Source organism: Centropristis striata, chromosome 9 (genome assembly GCF_030273125.1).
Source record: "Centropristis striata isolate RG_2023a ecotype Rhode Island chromosome 9, C.striata_1.0, whole genome shotgun sequence".
Taxonomy (NCBI): Eukaryota; Metazoa; Chordata; class Actinopteri; order Perciformes; family Serranidae; genus Centropristis; species Centropristis striata.
The window spans coordinates 200,011-222,712 of record NC_081525.1 but is presented as its reverse complement, the minus strand read 5'-3'; the positions used below and the strand labels follow the sequence as shown (position 1 = coordinate 222,712).

The 22,702-nt window shown below is 44.0% G+C and overlaps 1 protein-coding gene across 1 annotated transcript in view; it reads left to right on the top strand.

The window, feature by feature from the left end:
• Positions 1–22,702, top strand: part of LOC131978232 (pituitary adenylate cyclase-activating polypeptide type I receptor-like) — a 48,754-nt gene that overhangs the window by 14,619 nt on the left and 11,433 nt on the right. The window contains exon 3 of the mRNA XM_059341803.1: positions 13,842–13,949. Coding sequence (XP_059197786.1) covers positions 13,842–13,949 — 108 coding nt within the window. The remainder of the gene's footprint in view (positions 1–13,841; positions 13,950–22,702) is intronic.

Below are 22,702 nucleotides of genomic sequence, written 5' to 3'. Positions count from 1 at the left end.
ACTAGCAGCTCCAAAAGACACAAAATGACCAAAAAAAGACACAAAATGATTAAAAAAGACACAAAATGACCAATTGTTCCCCTAAACACACAAGAGCCAAATCAAATGGAGTCCCACTAGAATAAAACCAGAGTTGATGACAGGATCACACACAATCACAAGATCACATTTATGTTGGTTTTTCTTTGTTTCTTTTTGGTTCTAAATGTTGATCCAGTAAGTCAGAATAAAAAATCAATTATTATTATCAGGTCATATAGGTGAAAAATATACCAACATGGTATTTAAACATGTTTTAAGGTGAATACAGGCAGGATGGAAGGAGTCAGACATGGAGGAAACAGAACAAAACTACACAGAGTTAAAAAGCTACATTTGGTTTATTTTGGGAAGTTTCTAACAAGTAAACACCTTCCACATGATGAATAAAGCAGGTTTAATATGACATTATATATGTTATATAATATTATAAGCTGTGCTGCATGTGGAGCTCCTGCTGCAGGCGGCAGCTGCTGGAAACCTACAATAAATACTATTACATAGTGTTATATAGTATATAATAGTATTATATAGTATTACATAGTGTTATATAGTAAATAATAGTATTATATAGTGTTATATACTATATAATAGTATTATATAGTGTTATATACTATATAATACTATTATATACTATATAATAGTATTATATAGTATATAATAGTGTTATATAGTATATAATAGTATATAGTAGTATATAATAGTGTTATAAGCTGTGCTGCGTGTGGAGCCTCTGAGCCTGGTGATTACTTCTCTTTAATCAAAGCGGAGCTACTGAATCTGCTTCCTGTTATAAATCACCGTGTCTCCTCGGCTCAGCAGCCAAAACAACCAGGGGAAGTAATCAGGTGAGGAGACTCTGATGAGAGCTGCTGATTGGTTCACCTGGCCTGGCCCTGACTCCTCTCAGGTAGGAGGAGAGAGCAGAACCACTCATTATCTCCCTTCACTGCTTCAGAATAAAAGCCTCACCAGAGGAGCAGCTCCTCCACCTCTCAGTTTCTCTCTGAGCAGCTCCTGAGAGCTCCATCACACCAGAGAGGAGTTCTGCTGAGCTCCGTCTCTCCTCTTTGTTCTGGAGATGTTTCTGTTGTGCAGGTTACAGCTGGTGTCGCTCACTATTAATCACATCATTTGTATCTTTTCCTGTGATCTGAAGCAGCAGAACAACTTCACTCCACTTCTACAGTTTGGAGGGTCAGGAGGGAGAAACAGGGCTGCTCTGCAGAAAAGGTGTTTAAAACCAGATAAATGATCCAACACTTCTAAATCTAAAGTTTTTTTTATCTTGGTAAGAACCAAATAATCATCAGGTCACTCTGCTGGGGCCAGTTCATCACTGCTGGCAGCTTTACTTTATCTGGTTTAAGAGTTAATTTATTATTTTAAGTGTTCAACATGCTTATTTCTAGATTTAATAATCTTAATTTAATAAATCTTGTCAAGGTAAATTATCTGTCCATGCAGCAAGATCATTTCCCTCAGATTTACTGTTTGATCTGGTTTTAGACCTTTAGATTTACTGTTTGATCTGGTTTTAGACCTTTAGATTCACTGTTTGATCTGGTTTTAGACCTTTAGATTTACTGTTTGATCTGGTTTTAGACCTTTAGATTTACTGTTTGATCTGGTTTTAGACCTTTAGATTCACTGTTTGATCTGGTTTTAGACCTTTAGATTTACTGTTTGATCTGGTTTTAGACCTTTAGATTTACTGTTTGATCTGGTTTTAGACCTTTAGATTTACTGTTTGATCTGGTTTTAGACCTTTAGATTTACTGTTTGATCTGGTTTTAGACCTTTAGATTTACTGTTTGATCTGGTTTTAGACCTTTAGATTTACTGTTTGATCTGGTTTTAGACCTTTAGATTTACTGTTTGATCTGGTTTTAGACCTTTAGATTTACTGTTTGATCTGGTTTTAGACTAAACACCTTTTTATCAGTGTGGATTAGTTTCATCAATGGATGAAATGAAATGTTTGTTTGTTTGTTTGATAATGAGGTGAAACAGGTGCTTTAAGAAACATCATTGAGCTGAAAATCCATTCAGACTGATTGATGAGGACGAGCAGACGCTGGAGGAACAGAAATGATCGTAAACAAGAGACTGAACAGTTTGTTAGTGTGGTTAACAACAACAACAACAACAACAAAAAGACTTCTAAAAGTCTTTGTGTCGCTGCAGAACGACAAGAGTTAATCACCTTCACACCTCCGAACCAGGAACACCAGAAACACCAGAGGACTCTAATGAGACTCTCAGCAGCCTGGGAGAGAGTGTGTGTGTGTGTGTGTGTGTGAGTGTGTGTGTGTGTGTGAGTGTGTGTGTGTGTGTGTGTGTGTGTGTGTGTGTGTGTGTGTGTGTGTCCTGCCCTCGATGTCACTCTGAGCTCACTAATTACAGACCAGATACCAGAGGTGGAAGGTAGAAGAAGGTTTTATTGTTGCAGAAGCACAACATTAATCAGCCGTATTATTATTATTAACCCATTCATCACCACAGGCTCTAAAGACAGGATAAAACACCACATCTGAGGGGATAAAACACCACACCTGAGGGGAAAGATACTCAAAACAAGGTTCATTATCTGTCCATGCAGCAAGATACCTTCACTTGACTAGATTTATTTAACTAAGATTGTTAAATCTAGAAACCAGCATGTCTACAGATGCATTTAGAAGGATTAGAATCAGACAAATGCTGCTTTTAAGATCAACTTAGTTAAAAAGTGACTTTTTACAGCCCCGAAATAAGTGAAATATACTAAACAAAAGCATAAAATGCTGGTTTAGAGATGAGATTACTTAAAAATTTAACTTTTTACAGCCTCAAAATGAGTGAAATACACTAAATATAAGCAATTACATATTTTGTTTTCTCACTTTCAGCAAATTAAGCTGAAGATTATGAAATATTTATATTTGGAGAAAAAAATACTCAGTATTAGTGAAGAATGACTAAGATAAAAAGGTGTTTAGTCTAAAAACCAGATCAAACAGTAAATCTAAAGGTCTAAAACCAGATCAAACAGTAAATCTAAAGGTCTAAAACCAGATCAAACAGTAAATCTAAAGGTCTAAAACCAGATCAAACAGTAAATCTAAAGGTCTAAAACCAGATCAAACAGTAAATCTAAAGGTCTAAAACCAGATCAAACAGTAAATCTAAAGGTCTAAAACCAGATCAAACAGTAAATCTAAAGGTCTAAAACCAGATCAAACAGTAAATCTAAAGGTCTAAAACCAGTTCAAACAGTAAATCTAAAGGTCTAAAACAGATCAAACAGTAAATCTAAAGGTCTAAAACCAGATCAAACAGTAAATCTAAAGGTCTAAAACCAGATCAAACAGTAAATCTAAAGGTCTAAAACCAGATCAAACAGTAAATCTAAAGGTCTAAAACCAGATCAAACAGTAAATCTAAAGGTCTAAAACCAGATAAACCAGTAAAACTAAAGGTCTAAAACCAGATCAAACAGTAAATCTAAAGGTCTAAAACCAGATCAAACAGTAAATCTAAAGGTCTAAAACCAGATCAAACAGTAAATCTAAAGGTCTAAAACCAGATCAAACAGTAAATCTAAAGGTCTAAAACCAGATCAAACAGTAAATCTAAAGGTCTAAAACCAGATCAAACAGTAAATCTAAAGGTCTAAAACCAGATCAAACAGTAAATCTAAAGGTCTAAAACCAGATAAACCAGTAAAACTAAAGGTCTAAAACCAGATCAAACAGTAAATCTAAAGGTCTAAAACCAGATCAAACAGTAAATCTAAAGGTCTAAAACCAGATCAAACAGTAAATCTAAAGGTCTAAAACCAGATCAAACAGTAAATCTAAAGGTCTGAAACCAGATCAAACAGTAAATCTAAAGGTCTAAAACCAGATCAAACAGTAAATCTAAAGGTCTAAAACCAGATCAAACAGTAAATCTAAAGGTCTAAACCAGATCAAACAGTAAATCTGAGGGAAACGATCTGCTGCATGGACAGATAATTTACCTTGACAAGATTTATTACATTAAGATTACAAATAAGATGGAAATAAGCATTGTTTTTAGACAAATCTTGTTTTTAGACAAACCTTTTTTGCAGTGCAGCTTCTCAAACATCAAGACTTTTACTTTTTTTTAATCTCTTTTCTTTTGTTTTATATGATTGTTTGTATATGATTTAATGTCTTTGGCTTTTGGACAGTTGGTGTCATCAGGTGGTATCTGGGCCCTTTAAACATTTTATAAAACAATTTATTGTTAAACCTGGCATTTAGATGTTTGCTTTGTCTTAATTTTATGGAAACACGCTGGAATATTTAGTGTTTTCCTGGAGTCTGTTTGAATGTTTTCAGCCTTTTTAACCCTCGAGGCCTCTTTAAATACATTTCACACCTTAAGGTCCCGGAACGGGCCCTCTCACTCAGGTGTCAGAAACGTGATATGTAATTTTTTTTTTCATTTTCACCGCATCAAATCTTTTAGCAGCTTCAGACCTAACATTTTTTTTCTCTTGAGAAAATCAGGGGTTCTTATGACAAAAACACAAAATATGCAGTATTATAACTCAATAATAATAACTCCTTTATATAAATCCCAACACACCAAGAACAGTTTCATGGTGTTCAGCTTTTCATTGATATATATTTAATAAGTTAAGAGAACCATTGAAACTGTGTGTTTATCTCTGCATCAGACCTAAAACCTGTTGTCCCTTTATTTTGAAGGGAGAGGCTTATATTTATCAGGGATTCATGGGGAAAGTATTATATTATGTCAGGATTACAGAGTATTAAAATATGTGTTTATAATGGGAGCCAATGGGACCAAAACGGGCCCTAAGGCTCAAAGTGGGACTGTTATCTCATATTCTATACACCTTGCAAAAGAGGAATTTTGGCCCAGTTTCATACAATTATCCTTTAAACTGACGATATATTGATATCAGAAACATAAATCAGCTGATTGTAGACGTCTCAGAGCCTCGAGGGTTAAAGAGTTCCAGCAGTCAGTTTATCTGAGTTTATTATTTATCCAACAGTTCCAGACAGTAGCAGGATGGATGTTCCTCTCCTTCTATCTCAGTTTACCTTCAGTGTGAGGAGGTGGGGGGAGGTGGAGGGAGGTGCAGGGAGGTGTTCCCGTCTGTAGCAGAGGCAGATTAGACGAGAGCTGCTCAACATTAAACTGACCTGATGTTTCTATAAATCTGTCACTTAAAGAACACAAACAGCGAGTGAACTCCTCCTGGTGCTCCTCCTCTCGTGCTCCTCCTCCCGGTGCTCCTCCTCTCGTGCTCCTCCTCTCGTGCTCCTCCTCCCGGTGCTCCTCCTCTCGTGCTCCTCCTCTCGTGCTCCTCCTCCCGTGCTCCTCCTCTCGTGCTCCTCCTCCCGTGCTCCTCCTCTCGGTGCTCCTCCTCCCGGTGCTCCTCGTCTCGGTGCTCCTCCTCTCGGTGCTCCTCCTCTCGTGCTCCTCCTCTGGTGCTCCTCCTCCCGTGCTCCTCCTCCCGGTGCTCCTCCTCCCGGTGCTCCTCCTCTCGTGCTCCTCCTCTCGTGCTCCTCCTCTCGTGCTCCTCCTCCCGTGCTCCTCCTCTCGTGCTCCTCCTCCCGGTGCTCCTCCTCTCGTGCTCCTCCTCTCGTGCTCCTCCTCCCGTGCTCCTCCTCTCGGTGCTCCTCCTCCCGGTGCTCCTCGTCTCGGTGCTCCTCCTCTCGGTGCTCCTCCTCTCGAGCTCCTCCTCTGGTGCTCCTCCTCTGGTGCTCCTCCTCCGGTGCTCCTCCTCCCGTGCTCCTCCTCCGGTGCTCCTCCTCTCGTGCTCCTCCTCTCGTGCTCCTCCTCTCGTGCTCCTCCTCTGGTGCTCCTCCTCTGGTGCTCCTCCTCTCGTGCTCCTCCTCTCGTGCTCCTCCTCCCGGTGCTCCTCCTCTGGTGCTCCTCCTCTGGTGCTCCTCCTCCCGGTGCTCCTCCTCTGGTGCTCCTCCTCTGGTGCTCCTCCTCCTGTGCTCCTCCTCCCGTGCTCCTCCTCTCGGTGCTCCTCCTCCCGGTGCTCCTCGTCTCGGTGCTCCTCCTCTCGTGCTCCTCCTCTGGTGCTCCTCCTCTGGTGCTCCTCCTCTGGTGCTCCTCCTCTCGTGCTCCTCCTCCCGTGCTCCTCCTCTCGGTGCTCCTCCTCCCGGTGCTCCTCGTCTCGGTGCTCCTCCTCTCGGTGCTCCTCCTCTCGTGCTCCTCCTCTGGTGCTCCTCCTCTGGTGCTCCTCCTCTCGGTGCTCCTCCTCCCGGTGCTCCTCGTCTCGGTGCTCCTCCTCTCGGTGCTCCTCCTCTCGTGCTCCTCCTCTGGTGCTCCTCCTCTGGTGCTCCTCCTCTGGTGCTCCTCCTCTCGTGCTCCTCCTCCCGTGCTCCTCCTCTCGGTGCTCCTCCTCCCGGTGCTCCTCGTCTCGGTGCTCCTCCTCTCGGTGCTCCTCCTCTCGTGCTCCTCCTCTGGTGCTCCTCCTCTGGTGCTCCTCCTCCGGTGCTCCTCCTCCCGTGCTCCTCCTCCGGTGCTCCTCCTCTCGTGCTCCTCCTCCCGGTGCTCCTCCTCTGGTGCTCCTCCTCTGGTGCTCCTCCTCTCGTGCTCCTCCTCCCGTGCTCCTCCTCTCGTGCTCCTCCTCCCGTGCTCCTCCTCTCGGTGCTCCTCCTCCCGGTGCTCCTCGTCTCGGTGCTCCTCCTCTCGGTGCTCCTCCTCTCGTGCTCCTCCTCTGGTGCTCCTCCTCCCGTGCTCCTCCTCCCGGTGCTCCTCCTCTCGTGCTCCTCCTCTCGTGCTCCTCCTCTCGTGCTCCTCCTCCCGTGCTCCTCCTCTCGTGCTCCTCCTCCCGGTGCTCCTCCTCTCGTGCTCCTCCTCTCGTGCTCCTCCTCCCGTGCTCCTCCTCTCGGTGCTCCTCCTCCCGGTGCTCCTCGTCTCGGTGCTCCTCCTCTCGGTGCTCCTCCTCTCGTGCTCCTCCTCTGGTGCTCCTCCTCTGGTGCTCCTCCTCCGGTGCTCCTCCTCCCGTGCTCCTCCTCCGGTGCTCCTCCTCTCGTGCTCCTCCTCTCGTGCTCCTCCTCTGGTGCTCCTCCTCTGGTGCTCCTCCTCTGGTGCTCCTCCTCTCGTGCTCCTCCTCTCGTGCTCCTCCTCCCGGTGCTCCTCCTCTGGTGCTCCTCCTCTGGTGCTCCTCCTCCCGGTGCTCCTCCTCTGGTGCTCCTCCTCTGGTGCTCCTCCTCCTGTGCTCCTCCTCCCGTGCTCCTCCTCTCGGTGCTCCTCCTCCCGGTGCTCCTCGTCTCGGTGCTCCTCCTCTCGGTGCTCCTCCTCTCGTGCTCCTCCTCTGGTGCTCCTCCTCTGGTGCTCCTCCTCTGGTGCTCCTCCTCTCGTGCTCCTCCTCCCGTGCTCCTCCTCTCGGTGCTCCTCCTCCCGGTGCTCCTCGTCTCGGTGCTCCTCCTCTCGGTGCTCCTCCTCTCGTGCTCCTCCTCTGGTGCTCCTCCTCTGGTGCTCCTCCTCCGGTGCTCCTCCTCCCGTGCTCCTCCTCCGGTGCTCCTCCTCTCGTGCTCCTCCTCCCGGTGCTCCTCCTCTGGTGCTCCTCCTCTGGTGCTCCTCCTCTCGTGCTCCTCCTCCCGTGCTCCTCCTCTCGTGCTCCTCCTCCCGTGCTCCTCCTCTCGGTGCTCCTCCTCCCGGTGCTCCTCGTCTCGGTGCTCCTCCTCTCGGTGCTCCTCCTCTCGTGCTCCTCCTCTGGTGCTCCTCCTCCCGTGCTCCTCCTCCCGGTGCTCCTCCTCTCGTGCTCCTCCTCTCGTGCTCCTCCTCTCGTGCTCCTCCTCCCGTGCTCCTCCTCTCGTGCTCCTCCTCCCGGTGCTCCTCCTCTCGTGCTCCTCCTCTCGTGCTCCTCCTCCCGTGCTCCTCCTCTCGGTGCTCCTCCTCCCGGTGCTCCTCGTCTCGGTGCTCCTCCTCTCGGTGCTCCTCCTCTCGTGCTCCTCCTCTGGTGCTCCTCCTCTGGTGCTCCTCCTCCGGTGCTCCTCCTCCCGTGCTCCTCCTCCGGTGCTCCTCCTCTCGTGCTCCTCCTCTCGTGCTCCTCCTCTGGTGCTCCTCCTCTGGTGCTCCTCCTCTGGTGCTCCTCCTCTCGTGCTCCTCCTCTCGTGCTCCTCCTCCCGGTGCTCCTCCTCTGGTGCTCCTCCTCTGGTGCTCCTCCTCCCGGTGCTCCTCCTCTGGTGCTCCTCCTCTGGTGCTCCTCCTCCTGTGCTCCTCCTCCCGTGCTCCTCCTCTCGGTGCTCCTCCTCCCGGTGCTCCTCGTCTCGGTGCTCCTCCTCTCGGTGCTCCTCCTCTCGTGCTCCTCCTCTGGTGCTCCTCCTCTGGTGCTCCTCCTCTGGTGCTCCTCCTCTCGTGCTCCTCCTCCCGTGCTCCTCCTCTCGGTGCTCCTCCTCCCGGTGCTCCTCGTCTCGGTGCTCCTCCTCTCGGTGCTCCTCCTCTCGTGCTCCTCCTCTGGTGCTCCTCCTCTGGTGCTCCTCCTCCGGTGCTCCTCCTCCCGTGCTCCTCCTCCGGTGCTCCTCCTCTCGTGCTCCTCCTCCCGGTGCTCCTCCTCTGGTGCTCCTCCTCTGGTGCTCCTCCTCTCGTGCTCCTCCTCCCGTGCTCCTCCTCCCGGTGCTCCTCCTCTGGTGCTCCTCCTCCCGGTGCTCCTCCTCTGGTGCTCCTCCTCTGGTGCTCCTCCTCTCGTGCTCCTCCTCCCGTGCTCCTCCTCTCGGTGCTCCTCCTCCCGGTGCTCCTCGTCTCGGTGCTCCTCCTCTCGGTGCTCCTCCTCTCGTGCTCCTCCTCTGGTGCTCCTCCTCTGGTGCTCCTCCTCCGGTGCTCCTCCTCCCGTGCTCCTCCTCCGGTGCTCCTCCTCTCGTGCTCCTCCTCCCGGTGCTCCTCCTCTGGTGCTCCTCCTCTGGTGCTCCTCCTCTCGTGCTCCTCCTCCCGTGCTCCTCCTCCCGGTGCTCCTCCTCTGGTGCTCCTCCTCCCGGTGCTCCTCCTCTGGTGCTCCTCCTCTGGTGCTCCTCCTCTCGTGCTCCTCCTCCCGTGCTCCTCCTCTCGGTGCTCCTCCTCCCGGTGCTCCTCGTCTCGGTGCTCCTCCTCTCGGTGCTCCTCCTCTCGTGCTCCTCCTCTGGTGCTCCTCCTCTGGTGCTCCTCCTCCGGTGCTCCTCCTCCCGTGCTCCTCCTCCGGTGCTCCTCCTCTCGTGCTCCTCCTCCCGGTGCTCCTCCTCTGGTGCTCCTCCTCTGGTGCTCCTCCTCTCGTGCTCCTCCTCCCGTGCTCCTCCTCCCGGTGCTCCTCCTCTGGTGCTCCTCCTCCCGGTGCTCCTCCTCTGGTGCTCCTCCTCTGGTGCTCCTCCTCCTGTGCTCCTCCTCCCGTGCTCCTCCTCTGGTGCTCCTCCTCTGGTGCTCCTCCTCTGGTGCTCCTCCTCCCGTGCTCCTCCTCCCGTGCTCCTCCTCTGGTGCTCCTCCTCTGGTGCTCCTCCTCTGGTGCTCCTCCTCTCGTGCTCCTCCTCTGGTGCTCCTCCTCCTCTGGTGCTCCTCCTCCCGGTGCTCCTCCTCTGGTGCTCCTCCTCCCGGTGCTCCTCCTCTGGTGCTCCTCCTCCCGTGCTCCTCCTCCCGTGCTCCTCCTCTGGTGCTCCTCCTCTGGTGCTCCTCCTCCCGTGCTCCTCCTCTCGTGCTCCTCCTCTGGTGCTCCTCCTCCCGTGCTCCTCCTCCCGTGCTCCTCCTCCCGTGCTCCTCCTCCCGTGCTCCTCCTCTCGTGCTCTTCCTCTCGTGCTCCTCCTCTGGTGCTCCTCCTCTGGTGCTCCTCCTCCCGTGCTCCTCCTCCCGTGCTCCTCCTCCCGTGCTCCTCCTCCCGTGCTCCTCCTCCCGTGCTCCTCCTCTCGTGCTCTTCCTCTCGTGCTCCTCCTCTGGTGCTCCTCCTCTGGTGCTCCTCGTCTCGTGCTCCTCCTCCCGGTGCTCCTCCTCTGGTGCTCCTCCTCTGGTGCTCCTCCTCCGGTGCTCCTCCTCCCGTGCTCCTCGTCTCTTATCATGAGGTGTTTATTAGAGGCAGATATCGTCCTGTTGGCCCCGTGGAGCTGCTGCTGTAATATTTGTAGCAATATCTCAGCAGCAATGAACACGACAAACACAAGACAAATGTTGTTATTGAAGGCTGAAATCAGTGCAGGAGGCGAGCAGAAATAAAACCGATATTAGAGACGGCGTGGTCGGACTCACCGTCTGGAGGAAATGAAACCTGCTGAGGTTTATTTCAGTCACGGCTTCTTCTTTAAACACCAAATCCTCATGATATCTGAGTTTATCCAGGATTAAACAACCTCTCAGAACATTTAAACCATTTCATTCTCCTCAAGGGTTGTTATGTCTGTAAATCATAAAGTTATGATTATTTGGTTTTATGTTAAACACTCTCTGTTGTATTGTACGATATAAATAAAGTTTATTTTAACCCTCTAGAGTCCATAAAACCAGCTGAACATCACTTCTTCATGATGTGAAAACATAAAAATGAAGCAACGTCGAGCCTGAACATCAGCTTCCAAATAAAGTTCTGGCTTCAAACTCCATACCAGATTTATTTTGATGATATTAAGTAAAACCAGAGATAATGTCAAATATATTTAATATAAAAATATAGAACTAGATATTATCCTCATTTTACCTGTTATTTGTTATATTTGCAACCTGTGTTCATATGTGCAACATGTACATTTCTGTGTGTGAAACATCATTTTCAAAATCATATTTTATGTTTTTCTTAGTTTTTTTGGGGGTTCAACATTTTGATCAAGTAAGTCAAAGTTAAACAATAATTATCAGGACATGAAGGTGAAGTAACGCTGAAAAACCTGATACCAACATGGCGTGGTGAAGATTTTAACAGATATTTTAGGGACATAATAGCCGAAGACTTCAGAGGGTGAAAGGTTTGTGGTTGATAAAGGGCCAGCAGTGTACAGAGAGCAGAAAGTCACGTTAAATCACACAGGTTGTATTTTATAACATAACATTTGTTGGCAATGCCTTCAAAGCTTCACATTAATTTATTATTGGCTCATCATTCATCCTCATATTGTTCTGTTTCTGTCAGTCATGGCTTCTCTTTTCCTCAGAGTGAAGAAGTATTTGTGTTTGGGTGATTAGCTGGTTCAGATTCAGGTCTGATGAATGGATCAGTGACAGCAGGCTTTGTGTTCAGGATCCTGACTGGAGAGACGGATCCATTAAAACCTCGTCAGGTCAGAGCTAACGAGCTCCAGCCTTTAATTAGCACCTAGTGAGGAACTTCCTGCAGAGATCTGTCATTCTGTTTGACTCTTCAGGCTTTTCATCACCCAGGGAACCATCAGGAGGAGCCACCAGGGACCATCAGGAACCATTACAAACCACCAGGAACCACCAGGAACCATCAGGAGGAGCCACCAGGTACCATCAGGAACCATTACAAACCACCAGGAACCACCAGGAACCATCAGGAGGAGCCACCAGGTACCATCAGGAACCATTACAAACCACCAGGAACCACCAGGAACCATCAGGAACCATTACAAACCACCAGGAACCACCAGGAACCATCAGGAGGAGCCACCAGGGACCATCAGGAACCATTACAAACCACCAGGAACCACCAGGAACCATCAGGAGGAGCCACCAGGTACCATCAGGAACCATTAGAAACCATCAGGAACCACCAGGAACCATCAGGAACGATTAGAGACCGCCAGGGACCACCAGGAACCATCAGGGAACCACCAGGAACCATGGGATCTGTGATTCTGTATGACTCTTCAGGCTTTTCATCACCCAGGGAACCATCAGGAACCATTAGGAACCACCAGGAACCATCAGGAACCATTAGAAACCACCAGGAACCATTAGAAACTGCCAGGAACCATCAGGAACCACCAGGGAACCATCAGGAACATTTTTTTTAAAAGTTTACTCAATTCTACGTCTTGTTTAAATGAAACGGTTTGGAATAACCGGACCGTATCCTGTTAAGAAACGTAAAATCTGTGCACTAAGTTCTGCTGTGAAGCCATGATTGGATCTGCTGAGACGAATGTTTACTGAAAATCTGACGAAACAGTTTTCATGGATTGTCATGTGATGTTGATGATTATGATGATCGGGGCGGCTGGGGCTCGGTTGGTAGAGCGGGTCGTCTTCTGATCGGAGGGTTGGTGGTTCGATCCTCGACCATGGCAGCTACAGGTTGAAGTGTCCTTGAGCAAGATACTGAACCCCAGACTGCTCCTGATGCTGATTCATCAGAGTGTGAATGAATTCCTGCTGGTGGCAGGAGGCAGCGTTTAGGGTAGCCTCTGCCACCAGGATGAATGTGTGAACGGTGAATGAGTCAGTCTGTCGTGTAAAGAGCTCTGAGTGGTTGCAAAGCGACTAGAAAAATGCTATATAAGACAAGATTGAGGCTGCGGGGGGTCGGGGCGTGGGAAAATGCTGGATTTGTCCGGAGCTCGAGCTGCGGAGAAAAGGTTTTATTATGACAAACACATAAAGACATGTGGGTGCTGGGATGGAGGGATCCATGTGGTTGGGTTGGTTGGAGGTAATGAGGAGAGAGAAAGAGTGGCTGGATGGAGGTTGCTTGGGATGTATTTTGTCCTTCTTGGCTCGCTGTAGGGCTGGTGGGTGGAGCGTTGTGACATCATCGGCATAGAGACGGACGCGCTCCGGGAACCGGGAACCGGGATGTGCTGTGGAGGTTTGTTGGATGCGATTTGTTGTGGAAGCCGTTGAAAAGTTTTGCCTTCTTACCAGGCTGTTGGAACGGGATGTTATGTTCCCCTGCTATGTTGGGCAGGGGAGCGAGGACCCTTGGCCACGCAAGAAGGTGGTTGATGATTCGACCTGATGGTGGGTGATGGAGAGGACTCTCCGTCTTCAGGAGTCGGCGGTATCCCGTCCAACTGCTCGCTGTCCGAAGGATGGAGGAGAATCTCCTGCTCCATGTGGGTCAGTGTTGTCGTGGTGCGGTGCAGTAAAGTGAGGAACGGAGAGCAAGAGGACGGAACGGAGGAGGCGAGCTGAAGTAAACTGGTGTGTTTAAGGCGTGGTCCTTGTTCCTGAACTTAGTTATAAAACTTCATAACCAGCAGGAGAACCTGAATGAACCCAGAATGAGTAGAGTAGTCCACTGTGGATGGAGCAGCGGAGACGCAGCATTTTGTTATTTGTTGCAGCTACGACACAAAAACTGACATAATAACTAACAAAGACCTGATCTCAAACTAAACATCTTCTTCCACTCGACCTTCTTGTCTCGTCTCGTCTGTCTGAAGGAACAAACTGACTCGTCATATTTAACTCGGTGTCTCCTGACGGAGCTGTGAACTGACTGACGAGTCGTGTGGTTTCTCCCCAGGTTGTCCGACGGCGTGGGACCAGATACTGACGTGTCGTGTGGTTTCTCCCCAGGTTGTCCGACAGCGTGGGACCAGATACTGACGTGTCGTGTGGTTTCTCCCCAGGTTGTCCGACGGCGTGGGACCAGATACTGACCTGTCGTGTGGTTTCTCCTCAGGTTGTCCGACGGCGTGGGACCAGATACTGACCTGTCGTGTGGTTTCTCCCCAGGTTGTCCGACGGCGTGGGACCAGATACTGACCTGTCGTGTGGTTTCTCCCCAGGTTGTTTGACGGCATGGGACCAGATACTGACGTGTCGTGTGGTTTCTCCTCAGGTTGTCCGACGGCGTGGGACCAGATACTGACGTGTCGTGTGGTTTCTCCCCAGGTTGTCCGACGGCGTGGGACCAGATACTGACGAGTCGTGTGGTTTCTCCTCAGGTTGTCCGACGGCGTGGGACCAGATCCGGTGCTGGTCGGGGGCGGAGGTGGGTCAGGTGGTCAGCGTCTCCTGTGCCAACGTCTCTCAGCTGTTTGCTAACAACAAAGGTAAATAAACCACCTCCACACAGCACAAAGACATATTATAATAACACATTTTAACATCACAACAAACATATAGTTGATTTATAGATATAGTTTTACACTGTTTTTGATTTACGGTAATTAAAAGTATCTACTACGGTGATGTACAATGTTTAATTTTACCTACCACCTATTCCTGATTTTACAATTTGACACAGTTTTACTCTCATTTCTACAAATATTTTTTACAGTGCACTGTAGTTTTTAGGGTAAAAACCAGCAGCTGGTTGTTAGAACTTTACCGTAATAAATACAGTGCAACTTTTTCTAATATTATGGTAAAATGATATTAGCAATGTTGATTTCACGTTTAAGATTGCCATTTTATTCCATATTTTACCGTATAAATAAAAAATCCATCAAAAGAAATGCCACATAATTGACAAGAAAATACTTTATAGTTGATATATAGATATAGTTTATATATAGTTTTTATAGTTGATTTACACACATCAGGTGCTTAATGAAACATTTTTCCCTCCGATAATCATAAAGTGTCTGTAAAGAGACAGAACCAGTTTAAAGTGTAAAATGATTTTGTTGCTGTAGAGAAGTGATTTATTGATCTCGTCAGTCAATAATCTGTCTTCAGGCCATGTTGACTTCTGGGTTTAACTGGAGAAAAGATTTCTCAGGGTTTTTTTTTTCAGAAGCCAAAAAAACAAGAAAGAGTCAGATTTGAGGACTTGAACATGTTGAAGCTGCTCAGTTAGTTTACACTGCGGTTATATTTAGATGTGAAGGATCCTTGTCTGACCTGGACCTGTTTACATCAGGTCTGACCTGGACCTGTTTACATCAGGTCTGACCTGGACCTGTTTACATCAGGTCTGACCTGGACCTGTTTACATCAGGTCTGACTCGGCTGGTTGGTCTGGAGACTAAACACCCTCAGAACCTCTTATATATATATATATATATATATCAGGATCATCAAGCAGCTGCAGAGATGGAACCAGCTCTCTACTAAAACATAATGTGACCTGCTCCATCAAAATGAGTCACATTGACCCCGAAACACATTTAGAGATGTTGATATGTCTGTAAAGAGGAGACTCTTAGCTTCATATCAATACCAACATTATGTTTCTACGCCAAATATTCCATGAGATATGCTCATCCAAAGTTCCACTGTTATCAAACGTTAGTTTTGAGAAAAAGTGCTTTAAAGAAAATGAAACAGATTCATCATGTTTCACATTAAAACACATTTATTAAGACTAGAGTCCAAATGAACACAATATTTTTGGGTCAAAGGTGAAACCCCACATCTGTATGTGTAGCACATACACAACACAGTACAGGCCTAGAAGCCCATGTAGATAAGTATCCAAAACATATGGAATACAATAATGATAAAATATGAACAGATATACTGTACATATGACGTAATACAGAATATATGATGGGTATTTAAATATAATAATACTTTAAAAATATTAATATAAAGAATATTTATAAAATATTAAATATCGAGCCACGTGCACACATTTACTTAGTTACTTACAAGTTCATATCCATACAATTAAAAATATATATACAGACAATGGCCCTTTTAATATAATAATACAGAATATATTTTATATTATTTCATATTTATTTATTATTATTTCATAATTAAACTGTCATACATCAAGGAAGCAGGCAGTCCTCTGGTGTTGCTGCTTCTCACACTGCATCCTCTCATAGAGTCGTATGGAGCTTCACAAGATGGACCAAATGTTTTTATCTATAAAATAAGATAGCATTAATAAAAAATACAGTCATCACAAACCTTTTGGGCTGGCTAAATCATATTTAATCATTGTTGAATGAGGCCTGATCATTTCTGTATTATTGCTTCAATATGATCATTCACTGATAGACAGACTGCAGCACAGGATTTAATACAGCCCCATATTCAGAAACATAACATATTCACCATACAGTTTATAATTCACCATATCAGGTCTTTTAAACAATACTTTTACTATACATTAACCATACTTTAGGATGTTTATTTTGTTGTAGCCTAAAGATCTCCTCATCTTTGTGTCTCACAGCAAACCTGTCTCCTACAAATTATGTTTGTATATTAGTGTTTAATAATTAGCATCAGTTGTGTGGTGATAAGGTCATCACTGCCTGGATTATGTTCAGAAACAACTATTTTTTGAGTGAATGAAACACTGATTTTCCTCATTATGTTAATAAATGTAATTTATAGGAGACAGTAGACACCTGAGACACACACCTGACACGCCCACACCTGGGACACGCCACACCTGGGCTAACGTTACACACAGTGACGTTATCACACAGCATCATTAGCTGCTTTCTTAGCCTGCTCTAGTGATTTTATTAGCCCTTATTACCAGAAAAAAGAGGATTATTAGCTATAACCACTATAAGAACTTACCATCAGTCGTCTCTTTAACTAGGTCACGTCTTCTCACGTCTCCTCCGGTGAACAGCAGCTAGCCTGTCCTCCTTTAGATAACTACAGTCAGAGACATTGTCCTCCTTTAGATAACTACAGTCAGAGACATTGTCCTCCTTTAGATAACCACAGTCAGAGACATTGTCCTCCTTTAGATAACTACAGTCAGAGACATTGTCCTCCTTTAGATAACTACAGTCAGAGACATTGTCCTCCTTTAGATAACTACAGTCAGAGACATTGTCCTCCTTTAGATAACTACAGTCAGAGACATTGTCCTCCTTTAGATAACTACAGTCAGAGACATTGTCCTCCTTTAGATAACTACAGTCAGAGACATTGTCCTCCTTTAGATAACTACAGTCAGAGACATTGTCCTCCTTTAGATAACCACAGTCAGAGACATTGTCCTCCTTTAGATAACTACAGTCAGAGACATTGTCCTCCTTTAGATAACTACAGTCAGAGACATTGTCCTCCTTTAGATAACTACAGTCAGAGACATTGTCCTCCTTTAGATAACTACAGTCAGAGACATTGTCCTCCTTTAGATAACTACAGTCAGAGACATTGTCCTCCTTTAGATAACTACAGTCAGAGACATTGTCCTCCTTTAGGTAACTACAGTCAGAGACATTGTCCTCCTTTAGGTAACTACAGTCAGAGACATTGTCCTCCTTTAGGTAACTACAGTCAGAGACATTGTCCTTGTTAGATAACTACAGTCAGAGACATTGTCCTCCTTTAGATAACTACAGTCAGAGACATTGTCCTCCTTTAGATAACTACAGTCAGAGACATTGTCCTCCTTTAGATAACTACAGTCAGAGACATTGTCCTTGTTAGATAACTACAGTCAGAGACATTGTCCTCCTTTAGATAACTACAGTCAGAGACATTGTCCTCCTTTAGGTAACTACAGTCAGAGACATTGTCCTCCTTTAGATAACTACAGTCAGAGACATTGTCCTTGTTAGATAACTACAGTCAGAGACATTGTCCTCCTTTAGATAACTACAGTCAGAGACATTGTCCTCCTTTAGATAACTACAGTCAGAGACATTGTCCTCCTTTAGATAACTACAGTCAGAGACATTGTCCTTGTTAGATAACTACAGTCAGAGACATTGTCCTCCTTTAGATAACTACAGTCAGAGACATTGTCCTCCTTTAGATAACTACAGTCAGAGACATTGTCCTCCTTTAGATAACTACAGTCAGAGACATTGTCCTCCTTTAGATAACTACAGTCAGAGACATTGTCCTCCTTTAGATAACTACAGTCAGAGACATTGTCCTCCTTTAGGTAACTACAGTCAGAGACATTGTCCTCCTTTAGGTAACTACAGTCAGAGACATTGTCCTCCTTTAGGTAACTACAGTCAGAGACATTGTCCTTGTTAGATAACTACAGTCAGAGACATTGTCCTCCTTTAGATAACTACAGTCAGAGACATTGTCCTCCTTTAGATAACTACAGTCAGAGACATTGTCCTCCTTTAGATAACTACAGTCAGAGACATTGTCCTTGTTAGATAACTACAGTCAGAGACATTGTCCTCCTTTAGATAACTACAGTCAGAGACATTGTCCTCCTTTAGGTAACTACAGTCAGAGACATTGTCCTCCTTTAGATAACTACAGTCAGAGACATTGTCCTCCTTTAGATAACTACAGTCAGAGACATTGTATGCTACCATCGGCTCATCCATGAGCGCAATATCTTCCTCCTTATCTTCCTCCAACTCACTCTCTCCGTCATTATCTTGGCTAACGTTAGCCGGACCGTTAGCATGCTAGCCGGACCGTTAGCATGCTAGCCGGACCGTTAGCGTGCTAGCCGGAGGTCCGGCTGTCTCTCTCTCCTCTCGTCTCCTCACCTAGCGGTGCGGTGAAATAGTCCATAATTAACTCTGTCCAGCTATCACCACATGTAGCACATCTGACTCGGATTAAATTGAAACGTTTTGCAATGTTCTCCTCACATGAATCCATCTAGTTCAGCCAGCGATCTTTAACTATCTGAACCTCGTCATCCAGCCGGTCTGACAACGTTACGTTTAAGAGCTTAAAAACTATACTTATCATTTTAATTTCATATTAATGGTAACATTGTCTTAAAGCTGAGACTTTATTTATTCAGAAACGCATAAAACCCCAAAACAGCCCAAAATCACTTTTTCATGTTTAAACGTGTTTTTACAAGAACGGCGGTTCGACTTCCGACTCATTTTGATGGAGCGCCTCACATATTAGTGAGAGAAATCAGAGCCAGAGGAAAAAAACGGAAGAGATCAATAATAATAATAATAATAATCATTTATAAATATCCTGAGCTGTAAAACTTTGTTGTGAGGACCTAAAGGATCCCTTCACCTACACATGACTATATAATATATATGATGCAGACCAGATGTTTTATATGAACCCTGTGGAGTTTGGGACTATTTTGTTGGTTTTTGACTCTTTTTCATTCGGCCTTTAACTATAATATTGATCACCATATCATGCTCATATTCAGCTCAACCTCATTATTATCACGTCATTTTGACTTGCTGGATCAACATTTAGACACACAAAAAATACAAAAAACACGTAAAAAACAAACAAAAACGTACACAAAAGTACAAAAAACATTTATTTTTTTTACAAAAAAACACAGAAACACATAAAAAACTACACTTGGTTTTGGTGATTTTAACCATTGAAGAAAAAGAGTTGACGCACTAAACTGGACATGGAAACTTGTTGAAAAGCCAAAACTCTCGAGTCCAGCTGACAGCAGTCGGGTCTCTCTGGACTAATATATAGTCTGCAGTATATAGAATAACAGGATGAAGCAGGAAGTGACTCAGATCAGAGCAGCTGATTAAATGTTTCTTTATTCTTAGACAGCAGCAGGATTAATCCTCACAGAGAAAGAAAAGAGCTGAAACTCCTGACGAAGAGTAGAAACTAAACAAAGAAAAGTCGCTCCAAAGGAGGAAAAACACTGAAAACTATCTACACGAATAAACTAAATATATTAATCCTAATCTAAGATAAGTAAACTAACTAAACTCTTGAGGGGAAACCATTAAATAAAAACTCCTACAAACTAAAAGCGCTCCAAAAGGGAGGAACAAAACCTGATGGAAAAATAAAAGATTCAACAAAATGACCAAAAAAAACACAAAGTGACTAAAATTGTTACGATCAAAACGACTGAAACTAAAAACTACGAAACTAAAAACTGAGCTACGCTGATAAATGACAAAGATCCATATAATATAGATCCATGTAATATAATCCATATAATATAGAAACATATAATATAGAAACATATAATATAGATCCATATTATATAGAAACATATAATACAGATCCCTATAACATAGATCCCTATAATATAGATCCATATAATATAGAAACATATAATATAGATCCATATTATATAGAAACATATAATACAGATCCCTATAACATAGATCCCTATAATATAGATCCATATAATATAGATCCCTATAATATAGATCCCTATAATATAGATCCATGTAATATAGATCCATATCATATAGATCCATATAATGTAGATCCATATAATATAGATCCCTATAATATAGATCCATGTAATATAGATCCCTATAATATAGATCCATATAATATAGAAACATATAATATAGAAACATATAAAATAGATCCATATAATATAGAAACATATAATATAGAAACATATAAAATAGATCCATATAATATAGATCCATATAATATAGATCCATATAATACAGACCCATATAAAATAGAAACATATAATATAGATCCATATAATATAGATCCATATAATACAGACCCATATAAAATAGAAACATATAATATAGATCCATATAAAATAGAAACATATAATATAGATCCATATAAAATAGAAACATATAATATAGATCCATATAATATAGAAACATATAATATAAATCCATATAATATAGATCCATATAATATAGATCCCTATAATATAGATCCATATAATATAGATCCCTATAACATAGATCCCTATAATATAGATCCGTATAATATAGATCCATATAATATAGATCCCTATAATATAGATCCATATAATATAGATCCATGTGATATAGATCCATGTAATATAGATCCCTATAATATAGATCCATATAATATAGAAACATATAATATAGATCCCTATAATATAGATCCATATAACATAGAGCCCTATAATATAGATCCCTATAATATAGATCTATATAATATAGAAACATATAATGTAGATCCATATAATATAGTTCCATATAACATAGATCCCTATAATATAGATCCCTATAATATAGATCCATGTAATATAGATCCCTATAATATAGATCCATATAATATAGATCCATGTAATATAGATCCCTATAACATAGATCCCTATAATATAGATCCATATAATATAGATCCCTATAATATAGATGCCTGTAATATAGATCCATATAATATAGATCCATGTTATATAGACCCCTATAATATAGATCCATATAATATAGATCCCTATAATATAGATGCCTGTAATATAGATCCATATAATATAGATCCATGTTATATAGACCCCTATAATATAGATCCATATAATTGATTTCCCTATAATATAGATGCCTGTAATATAGATCCATATAATATAGATCCATGTTATATAGACCCCTATAATATAGATCCCTATAATATAGATGCCTGTAATATAGATCCATATAATATAGATCCATGTTATATAGACCCCTATAATACAGATCCCTATAACATAGATCCCTATAACATAGATCCCTATAACATAGATCCATGTAACATAGATCCATGTAATATAGATCCATGTAACATAGATCCATATAACATAGATCCATATAACATAGATCCATGTAACATAGATCCATGTAACATAGATCCCTATAACATAGATCCATGTAACATAGATCCATGTAATATAGATCCATGTAACATAGATCCATATAACATAGATCCATATAACATAGATCCATGTAACATAGATCCATGTAACATAGATCCCTATAACATAGATCCATATAACATAGATCCATGTAACATAGATCCATGTAACATAGATCCATGTAACATAGATCCATGTAACATAGATCCCTATAACATAGATCCCTGTAACATAGATCCCTATAACATAGATCCATATAACATAGATCCATGTAACATAGATCCATGTAACATAGATCCATGTAACATAGATCCCTATAACATAGATCCATGTAACATAGATCCATGTTATATAGATCCATGTAACATAGATCCATATAACATAGATCCCTATAACATAGATCCATGTAACATAGATCCATGTATCCCGTGTAGCTGTGAGTGAATCAGCCCTCCTCTGGCTCTGGGAGCCTGTGTGGGATGCTGCATGTAGAAATGATGCTCTTGACTAATTTCCATGAGAGAATAAAGAGAAAGCGGAGCAGCAGAATGAGCTGCAGGAGGATGAGCAGGCGGAGGTTGCTGCTGATGACCTGATAACTGAGTGTTGGTGGGCTCTGGACCCTCCGGACCTCCTCCTCCTCCTGCTGCTCCTCCTCCTCAGACAGCCTTCACCATCCAGCTGACAGAGGAGTGAGCAGGAGAATGAAAGCGTTTCCAGAGAGCTGAGAGCGAGAGGAAGGACTTGGCGCTGCTTGTTAGACGTGGCGGTTCGAGGCTGGCGTCCCCGGAGCCGTGACCTTTGACCTCCCTCCGAACGCAGCGCGGCGGCTGCAGCCTGCAGGCTCCACGCCGCGGCTCACCGAGGCTAACGTAGCCGCAGAGCGCTAACACCACCCACGACTCAAACCTCCACATCAGCAGCCGGACGGCTGGAGCTGGATCTAACTTTTCATCCTGGAGAGAGTCAGAAAGAGCTGCTGACCTTCTGGTGGGAGAATCTAAACCGTCTCCACCTGACACGCTACCTCCAGCTGCAGAAAACATGCTTCTAGAGAAACTACAGCTAATAACTCATGATGCACTGTAGGAATGTTTGGAGAAATGACAGTAAAACTCAGAGAAACAGGGCGTAAAGTTCAAAATTCATCGTATAAACACTTTTAATTACCGTAAATCAAGGAATAGCACAAAACTTTTGAAAAACTTTTGAAAACACAGTTTTACTGTAAAAATATTAAAGTGTCATGTGAACCATGAGATACCATATTGTCGCAAAGACACAATTACCCTGAAAATAACAGGAATATTCAGTCTAAATGACAGTTTTTGCTGATATTTACATTTAAATTTAAAAACATTAAATTAAATTAAATTAAACACAGAA